The sequence below is a fragment of the Solea solea genome, chromosome 11, assembly GCF_958295425.1.
Source record: "Solea solea chromosome 11, fSolSol10.1, whole genome shotgun sequence".
Classification (NCBI taxonomy): Eukaryota; Metazoa; Chordata; class Actinopteri; order Pleuronectiformes; family Soleidae; genus Solea; species Solea solea.
Window position 1 is genome coordinate 15,700,411 of NC_081144.1, and position 10,538 is coordinate 15,710,948.

A 10,538-nucleotide genomic window follows, 5' to 3' on the forward strand; every position below is an offset into this window, starting at 1 on the left:
ATACCCGCCTAACATTTTAGTATTTGCACTCAATTTTAATAATATGTAAAACATTATTTGTGCCAATTGATAATCACGCACTTTTAGAGTGAGCACTTTGATGTTGAAACTAAACCTTTCAAATGACATGGAGCCCAGCTGTAATAACTGTTGAAAGATGTTCAAAAATGGATTTATCATTAAAGTGCACTGAGTATTTGTATCTCAATGTTCACATGAAAACAATAACATACATGGGAATTATTGATCCTAGTCTGTGCGTTGATCCGTGATTGGTTTGGACAGAAAGCGGGTCCTGGCCCTCTTAAATTTAAAATGGCTGTCCTACTATTTAAGACATCTGGGTTTGTGCGTAGATCCTCAGCTTTTTATAAAATCACAGCAGATAGATGCAGATAGATGTAAGGTTAACTGTAATCATTCGAGGCAATTCTGGGAGAGGGACTTGGACACAAAAAAATAGAGGAAACATGGGAAAAAGTTTTCAGTGCAGTCTTCAGTGCAGGTTGGCCAGTGAGAGATGTGGTCAGTAAATGTATCCACTATAAGGTTATCCACAGATACTACTATACACCAGTTAAGCTTCATAAAATGGGATTAATAACGGATAATCAGTGTTGGAAATGTATGAATGCCACAGGCTCATATCTCCAACTTTTGTGGGATTGCGCTCTTGTCATTCCTTTTTGGAGACAGATTATTAAAACTACTAGAGAGTGATTGTGCCTGCTTGGAGACAGATCCCTTCTACCATTAAATGTGTCTAAAGCAGCATCTGCCCTGGTACTAGCTGGGTTTATCACGGCTGTGAGAATAATTCTTAGAAACTGGAAAAGTCGAGTGAGGCCTGATGCTACGGACTGGTTAAAATGAATGACAGATACAGCCTCATTTGAGGATCTTATTACAAGACTGAAAAAAACGATCTTGTACATCGCACTTATGAGTAGCACTTTATAGTTTGGCTTACTTAGTTCTAGCTCTTGTTCGTACCCAAATGTTGAAATGCACTTATTGTAAGTTGCTTTGGATTACATGTAATGTAATGTAATAGTAGGGGTAAATTCTATGAGGTCTGGTGTCATTTTCTATATTTTATATGAGTCCAATTAACTAATGACCCATAATTTAGCTCAGAAAATTGGATGATTGAGGTGTATGTCTCACACCTTTAGACACTGTCACCAAACAACTGGACTCTCCACACTCATGGATTTTATTTATGGACTTCTCCTCTGCTTTTAATACTGTACACACAGACACCTTGCTGCACCGCCTTACAGACAGCTTCATGCCACACTGATTTTATATACCTCCATCTATCTATCTGTCTATCTATTGGCATCTTTGCATTAGGGGCACGGTCCCACCAGAGGGCGCCGCTGTGTAGGGAAGGATTATAAGCTTTAATGTTTTCCTGTGTCAAAACTGTCATTGAGCACAAGTTAATAATAAATTCAACTTTCCACATTTTCTACAACTTTCCTACATTCAACTGTGCAGTGTTGTGGACTGGTGAACTGCTGTGCGTGCATGCGTGTGTACAGCGCACACTTCAGTTTCTGCAGTGGGGCCTGAAGTTCAGGGCCCCAGTGCACTTCTCATTGGCTGATTTGAAGCAAGGGGCAGGCACTGCACAGGTCTAAGTTGCTAGCTAGGCTAACGTGAACTCATCCAGGGACTGTTGGATTTTAACAGCAAGGTCACAGAGAAGTTCACACGCATGAAGGACCGCAGAGTGTCATTCCTCTTCAAGAAGTGAGCGGTGAGTCAAATTTATTCACATCACATTGGCCCCCAGTGGCAGCTGTCCATCTGTCTGTGGTGCTGAAATGGCTGTTTGGCTGTGGTATATTGTGCCATTTGGAGGTGCTATTGATATAATACACAGTACGTCTCTATCTATCCATCTATCATCAAGTATAATATTATACCACCCTCCTTCCCTTTTTAAAATTGTATTTATCTATTTAATTATTATTATTAATTTTGGTGGTGTAACTTTATTTGCTTTTTCTGTTTGCCCAGCCTGTAGTGATTGTTATGATGGATCAATGTTATGCGTATGATGTGATGTTTTCAAACAAAAATACAATAAAAACCTTCATTACAAAAACGGCTGCCATAAAGTACACGTAAAAAAGGGGTTTTGTCCAGGACATCGAAAAAACAAACCATTTAAAAAAAAAAAAAAAAGTGGGTTGTACATTCAATTTCTGCCTATAAACCCTTATAAATGTTACATATTGGACCTTTAAAATATAAGTTTCAGAACGTAGTTATTATTTGGTGTTACATTAATTAACCCTAAAACACATTAGAGCAAATACAACTCAAATTACTTAAGATACATTTGGGCAAAGTAAGATCATCAGGATACTGATTTGATTGTGTTAATCCGTGTTCATGTACTGTGGAACGCCCTGTCTCTGGAGTAATGATACTTCTGTGTCGCTGGGTTTAAAAAAAACAAAAAAAAAACGCGATGCCCCTTTAAGAAGAATAAGGAAATTAAAAGGGGAAGTGAAGCAAAAACGCTCTACTTCCTCTAGCTCTCACAACCAAAACATTATCATTCGTGCGCAATGTGTCACTCCGCATTCTCTCATGGACGCTGCCTGATGTAAAACACTCGGCGCACATCGTCGGGAAGCTCCTGTTTGGACAGCGTTTGTGGTGCACCATGCTCCAGCTGAACGACACGGTGGAGCCGGAGAGTTCGGGTGTCGCCGTTCTCCACCCCGCAGAAACCGAGGAGGGGGTCGAGGTTGCCTTCACGCCGCCGGAGGCCGGACGGAGTCTGGGGCACGGAGCCTCCGTGGCCTGCTGCCCCCCGTTACAGACGCTGACGCCGTTTCATGTTCATAATCCAACAGTGCAGGCCAAAGTGAAGGACTACTTTGTGTTCAGGGTACGTTGCTTTAACATAAAACCACACACACACATATACGCAGAACTACATGCGCATTCGGGCTGAACAATTAAAGGTCCAGTGTGTGAATCTGCTTTTCCACTGCACAGTTCCAGCATGACTCCACTCTACTTTTGTTTTTTTTGCTTTTCCATTAGTTAAAGTGCCTGGTACCTGATACTTCTTTAGTACCTTCTCTGGCGAGGTTCCAAGCGAGATAAGCCGAGACTAAAATGTAATGTTGACAGACTGCCGGCCACGAGAGTCATGTGCACGATGTCGGACACAGTAATCAAACTGAACAATGCCGACCTGTAGATCAATTAAAAAGACTTAAAAAAGTGAGTTAAGCTACAACATTTAGCAAGGACATTTCTCAAATGTCAATGTTTAATGGAGGAGTTTGATGTATTTAGTGACCGCACTGCCGAAAGCCAGCGATCGCGAGCCATATTTCAGTTCAGTGACTGTGCTCTGGTCATGCAGGAGGTACTGAACTAATCTTTTTAATTAATGGATTCTAATGATTCAGTACACCGGAAACAACTGCTTTGCTTGTCAGAGCACGGCAGTTTCATGCAGCCCTGCTATGACGACTCTGCCCATGTTGAGGAGGTACTATAGTAAAGGAAAACGATATCAAACCGAGTAGAGTCGAGCCGTGCTGGAACTGTATAGTGGAAAAGCCCCATAATAGTGGTCCGGCAAATTGGAATAAAAGTACTCATCTGATCACGTTTCTTTTTCCAAAGTATGTCAATACACTACAGGGCCTTAGCATATCAGAACGGTGTTCTCCTTTTATTGCATTGTAATAATGAAATGCAAAACAACACTGAGATGTCCAATCAGGCTGCTGCAGAAATATGGCGGCCTCCATAAAGCCCCTTTGCCTTTAGTGGTGTTTGCATCATGGTACAGTTCGGTTTGGTACAGTACAGTACAGTTTGGAACAATAAAGCCCTCACTTTTACTTGGTAGATGGGGTCTGGCTGTGCTCGATGGCTGTGTTAGCGAGATATGTAGGGTAACTTTGTACCGTGTGTAGACATCAAACATGACAGAACAGCAGACAACAGTGGAGGGCAATCCAGCAGCTGTTTTTTTTCTGCTCGGTTTGTGGCGGTTTGTCTCAACAAGATGTCAAGTTTTGTATGAGAATAGACTGCAGGCGTTGAAGAAGCACGGTCGCAAAGGAGTGGCGCTTTTCTGCCGCCCAATCAGATGACTGTTGTGGGTCTAGCTCCACCCGTACCGAAAAATGGAATGGTTGGGGCTGGTTATTTTGGAACTATTCCTAATGAGAATGCTCAAAAAATATGTACCATACTGAGCCAAAACGCTCGAAACACGTCATTTAAGTACACATACAAATGTTTCACAAACCAAACTTATTGTAAAGTGATTAAATACTGAGACAATTTCTGCAAGTAAACCCTCCTTAATGTCACACACTGGACCTTCATTGGTTTTCAAATCAAACACAAGTAGCTGAATACTGTAGATCATAGAGATACTTCATTACCATTGCAATATAAAAACACAGCAACACTTTGTTTGGCAGCAGTTCACACCAGATGGCACCAAACATAAAAACTAAAGTAGAAAATATCAAAGACAGCAATTTAATCAGATCGTTCCATCTCTGTAATTGTAATTGTAATAATATGCATTAGAGAACTGTAGGTAATACTTTGATGGTGTCTTGTGATGATGCACCATCTTCCCTTCAACACCTCAGTGAATGTGTGGTAAACAAAGGTTTGCTCACATTCACTCATGTAGACGTTACCGTAAACTGTTTACGTCACTCTGAGATGATGCTGATGTGTGATGTGATGCCGATCTCAGCCAGGTACCATTGAGCAGGCGGTGACTGACATCAGGACTGTGGCGCTGCCTTCTGAGGACGGAGAGGTGCTCAGTGTCTGGTTACTGGCAGAGTAAGTGTCTCAGCTGCATGCAAGTGACTGTTAGAGAATTAGCCTGAAACATGACGCTGAAATGTTCCCTGTCACAAATGGACTTAACAGAAACTTCAGCCAGATATTCATTAAAGCTACAAATAATAAGTAGTAATAGTAATCTCATCCTCATTATTATCATTATATAAAAAACCCATTTATCGAGAAAGGTACTAAAGCTTACATAGTAGGGCTGAGACCTTACCATTAGAGATGGCTCGATATCACTTTTTCATGTCGGATAGGAATACTGATATCACAGCCTTGAGTATCTAATAATCAAACAAGTTCACATAGCTCAGATGATCAATGCATCCCTCATGCTCACATTCATATGACTTTGTCAGAGTAGTTGTTTTAATATTGTTATTCATACTAGCTAGTATTCTCCTGTTCATACTAACAGCTTTGACAGGAGCACCTATTATGATAGTAATAGGACATCGTTTGCCAATCCTATATTAATCTTTCAACATTCTGCGATCTGACAGAGAACTGAACTTCTGTACCTCTTCTAGGCCAGGGGAGATCTGGCCAGTGACTTCATAGTACCTCCTCAACGAGGGCGGGGTCGTCATAGCAGCCGTGACACACAAACTAGTGACAAGCAAAGCAGTTGTTGTCGGTGTACTTAATCATTAGAATCGGTTAATTCAGAAGATTAGTTCAGTACTTCCTGTGTGACCGAAGCGCAGACTCTGTCTGACACTGAAATAAAATACGTCTGAACGTATTGTGAATCGGCTCACGATCGCCGGCTTTTGGCAGTGCTGTCCCCAAATACACCAGAATACTCTGTTAAATATTGATATTTTAAGAAATTTCCTTGCTAAATGTTATAGATTCAATTTGATAAAAATAAAGTTTTTTTTAATTGATCTACAGTTTGGCATTGTTCGGTTTGATTTCTGTGTTGGACGTCGCGCTCATGACTCTTTCAGTGAGGACAACCTCTTCCAATCAGTGGCCGGCTGTCTTTCAATGTCACATTTTAGTATTGGCTCAGCTCGCTTGTAACCTCGCCAGAGCAGGTACTAAAAAAACAAAAAACTATCCCGAATGGAAAATAGAATCGAGTCGTGCTAGAACTGTATTTTGGAAAAGCGTCATTTGTGCAATCATAGAGCAGTTCAGAGAATAAGAGAGAGAGTTCTTCTGTTAGCTGTTCAACTAAGCTGCTCTGAGTACAGACTCCCTTGTGGTAAAGCCTGCTACTGAGGCACCTGCAGCAACTCCCCACACTGCAAAGGACCTTTAAACAAAGAAGTCTCAATGAGCATTTGTCTTCAAACACATTAAAATGTCATTGAGTGTAAACACGTTAGTATTTTAATATCCTGAATATGAAACTCTGCAATTAAATGTTTTTCCAATGAGCTTGCCTATGGTACTTTTACAGCAACATTTTAGGCTATGTTTAATTGTCTATTTTGTGTGGTACTTCAACAGAGTCGACCACTGGAACAATGAGAGGGAAAGACTTGTGCTTATAACAGATAGGTAGGTCAAACAGTACTTTTCACTGACCCATATTTTGAAGAAATGCTGCTCCATAGTGCATATGACATTTGACAATTGTTTGCACCATGTGTCATCTCTTGGTTGTGTGGCCAGGTCACTGCTGGTGTGCAAGTACGACTTCATCAACCTGTTGTGTCAGCAGGTCATCAGGATCTCTCTCAATGCTGTAGACACCATCTCGGTGGGCGAATTTGAGTTTCCACCCAAATCCCTGAACAAGTAAGCAAACTTGTGAGTGATGAGTGATGTGAATAGGACTCCACTCCAGCACCATCACTGAAATACTGAAGCTGTGATTGTATTTGTTAGAAATCCTAGTTTAACTTGACTTATTTATCCTGTGTAAACCTGTGTTGTAAAGTCCATAATGTTATTATTTTTGTTTTTACAGGAGAGAGGGCTATGGGATTCGCGTCCAGTGGGACAAACGTCCTCGGGCCTCATTCTTAAACCGCTGGAATCCCTGGTCCACAGACATGCCCTATGCCACCTTCACAGAACATCCCATGTCCCACGCTGACGAAAACGTTGCCTCCCTGTGCCAGGTATAAACTTTGTGAATAAATAAATAATTAAAACTAAACAATTTGACAGTTTGAAGACATGTTAGGATTCAAAGCTCCAGTATATAAGGTCTCTTACCAAAACACTGCTAGTGTCACTGTCCTCCCAGACTTACCCTAAGCCTCAGGTGAGCCTGCAGAGCTATCTGAAAGGACGACTGCAGTAGGTTCATACTCCAATCGTTCTCTTTCAACATTCATTTCGATCACACATGGGCAAGATAAGGCCTGGGGGCCAGATCCGGCCCTCAAACCACCTTTTTATCTGGTCTCACTGGTTACCTCAGAATGACTCTTGCACAGCTCAATTGTTTGTCATTGTTGGTGCATTGTTATCTTGAGGCAGCAGAAAATCACTGTGCCGTTGACTTTGACGCAGTCTTTTCTTGGTTGTTTAAACAGCGCATTATATGCACCTGCATATGCACACTCTGCTTGTTAAACACAGAGATGTGCTTCTCATCCTCCTCTTCCTCATTAGTTACATGCAGGTTGAATTTCGGTCCACCGGCCATGGACCATGTATTAATGAGATGCCTCCTTCAGATTTCAACGGCGAGATTACAGGACTCATATCAGCTGCTGTACTTCTGTTACATCGCTGATTTAGCCAAGAATCGAAGTAATGAGCAAAGTGCCTTGGACATTAGTACCGACACCGTGCATCATCTTAAGTGTAAAGCAACAATTATTTGCATCATGTGAGGCTGTGCACTCCTGTCTCATCGTTATCGATTTCTAGTGTTTGTTGTTGAACCTGACTTTGGCGAATTTCTTTAAAGTTCCTTAAATTACTCTTTTTAAACACTGCTTTTTCAGCCCACATTTATTTATTCTGCTTGCACGTCTTCCTCTCACACAAGCAGATCTCCATCTCCTTCACAACAGATTTGCCATTTAAATAACAGGCGCAATAACACATGCGCACCAGCTTTTTGAGATATAGTCACAGGAAAGGGATTGTATATGTGTGGTTACAATATTGTATTTTTAAAATTTTCTTTATTTATGGCCCTTTGGTTGCTTCATTTATGTCTGTGTGGCCCTCTGGAAAAAAAGTATTGCCCACCCCACTGCAGTCTTGCTTTGATGTGAAAAAAAAAAAAGTGTCACTGTCACTGTAGTGTAATCACCATTGTGTAAACTAATTTGACAATGGTTTGAATGTAATGAGCATTAGTTTATATTTTATGTTACAAACTACAGCTTTAAAGCTATAAACATACTTTTTTGTTGTGGCTTCATTTTACAAGACAATGGTGGCCAGTGGTGCTGCACTTCATTCATGCACAAAAGGCAGCAAACAGCTCCAGCAGTCACAGCCCAACTGAAAACAATAAAGACTGTTTGCAGCACAAATTCATGCTAGGAGAGAACGCTAATCATCCATATAATCCAAATCACTTCAGTCTTGGTTTTCTTTAGAAACTATTATTTTAAAGTTGTTTTTCCCCTTATGGAAACAACAGCTCCTGGGGCGGTTTTCTGGGGTATGACTGTGTTTTGGCTGTTAAGTCTCAGCCACATCCATTATTCAGCACTTTTCTAGCAAATCCAGGAGGGTTGCTCTCATTCTACACACTTTAATTGTACATACAGTGGAACTAAATAACATAAGGGATGGCAAGTGTTTGTAAAGCTGGTTTTATGTTGTTGTTGTTTTTCTACTACACATAGCTGGACAACTTCAGGACCCTGCTAGTGCAGGCAGTGAAGAAAGCCCATAAGGAGCATCCCATCCCTGGACGTGCCAATGGTGTCCTGATCCTGGAAAGACCCCTGCTCATTGAGACATATCTAGGCATCATGTCCTTCATCAACAATGAGGCAAAGTTGGGCTACTCCATGACCCGAGGCAAGATCGGCTTCTAAAAGCTAGTTTACTTAAATTACAACACAATTTAACAAAATGTGTCTGTGTTACATTGCGTTGTTTGAGAGAAGCTGTAGCTCCACTGCAGAGTAACATGCAAACAATCGTGCGTGTAAGTTCAGCCCATGAGATTTCCAGACCTCCTTAAGGTAAATGATGCACAGCACTGCATGGACTGTCTTCTGTTTTGTTCATAGTCGTCTCAGTCGCTTTTTTTTTTATGAAGAGCTGCTCGCACAACTGCCATATCTGTGTGAACCCTCAGGAGTGAAAGCCAGTGTGACCAGTTGGAGAGAAAGAACTTGGCGCTTGCTTCAGTTCATCACCTCAATTTCTTATTCTAGATTTAACCTCCAACTCCTTGTTTAACAACTCTGACAGATCTGATTAGAGGAGTAGTCACATTAGGGTTGTTATTTCAAGGTTGAAGGTCCGGAGAGGTGATACGGTGCCCTATATTTGCAACATTAATATGGTGTATGAAGGATTGTGTTTTTCAGACTGTAAGTGTAACTTTGTAGAATCGAGTAGCAGCTGATGGATTGAGGTCTTGTCACATATTTATTGTCATAAATGTTACTAATATGGAAACTGTTTCAGGATCTGCACCGTCTGTTACACTAAAAAAAAAAGCTCTGGGCTTGACAAAGTTTTCATTTAGAAAAAACACTTTTCAGTGAATTTTTAAATGATAAATTAATATATAATGTTATGAACTTAACCTCCTGTCGGCCAGTGTTGTGCTCTCTGTGGTTACATTTGCCAAACGTGTCTTTGCTCAGTGTTGAAATCTGCCATCCCACATTGAGCGATGCATTAGCTACTACAGCTTAAATTACTTTGAGTTACAAATGTTTTATGCAACAAGAAACCTGTAAAATTTGTCTTTGCTTGTAATTTGCCGTCATAGCTCTTCAAATTGCATACGTGGTAGACCTACGTTTGCATTCAGCTGCATTAAACTGCAGTGAAAATAACAACGGATGGGTTACATAATTAAATTCATGCAAAGCTTTGTATCAGTATCTAAATACTGTATGTATCTTGTGAATATGATTAGATGTATTTTTTTTTTTTAAAGCTGCACCCTATACATGTACTGTGCTACCAAAGGTAACAGACCATATGTTCATGCTCAACAATGCCAATGAATAATTGTGTTCTGAACGCCTTTTCCTTGTCTAAACTTGTGCATGATTCTTGCACGTTGAGTTTTTGCATGTCAGATGTTTTTAAAAGGAGTAGCCAAAATAAATTGTAAATACTAAATACTTTTATCTACATTATTTATGTAATACTTAATACTGTATGTTTATGTATGTTTATTTATCTCCAGTCACAACACACAAACAAATTGGAAGGTCACTTTTTGTTTATACTACTTGTAGCACAGAAGCTGCAATGGTGATTAATAAATGCCTATATGTTCTTCTTGTCAGGACCACAGCTCTGTTTGTTGGAAAGTGTCCATATACATTGAAGTCATACTGCTCAGGACTGTGACAGTGATTACAGTGCTCTTATCTAAATAGGACAACACAACATACAGACAATGCCCTGAAGCCACATAACGTGATCTGAATACAGTACATTTAGTCCTAATATGTTGTTTGGGTTCTTGTTGGCCTTTCAGTTTGATCATAGTCAACAAATAAATTATACCAGTATTAAATAAGAATTTGCAGCTTAAAAATGATGTCCTGGCC

At 40.4% G+C, this 10,538-nt stretch overlaps 1 protein-coding gene across 1 annotated transcript; it reads left to right on the forward strand.

The window, feature by feature from the left end:
• The first annotated feature begins 2,518 nt into the window (after positions 1-2,518).
• tprg1l (tumor protein p63 regulated 1-like) lies at positions 2,519-10,278 on the forward strand. The gene is made up of 6 exons (XM_058642326.1): positions 2,519-2,911; positions 4,763-4,854; positions 6,325-6,375; positions 6,490-6,615; positions 6,788-6,941; positions 8,637-10,278. The coding sequence occupies exons 1-6, from the start codon at positions 2,684-2,686 to the stop codon at positions 8,829-8,831; spliced, it is 846 nt and encodes a 281-aa protein (XP_058498309.1). The 5' UTR covers positions 2,519-2,683; the 3' UTR covers positions 8,832-10,278.
• Positions 10,279-10,538: the final 260 nt, after the last annotated feature.

What these genes read in the sequence shown, in the direction of transcription:
- tprg1l (XM_058642326.1), top strand. Translation starts at nt 2,684, where the DNA reads ATGCTCCAGCTGAACGACACGGTGGAGCCGGAGAGTTCGGGTGTCGCC. An exon ending in AGTGTCTGGTTACTGGCAGA is followed by an intron (nt 4,855 to 6,324) that starts GTAAGTGTCTCA and finishes GTACTTCAACAG; the next exon opens with AGTCGACCACTGGAACAATG. An exon ending in CCACCCAAATCCCTGAACAA is followed by an intron (nt 6,616 to 6,787) that starts GTAAGCAAACTT and finishes TTGTTTTTACAG; the next exon opens with GAGAGAGGGCTATGGGATTC.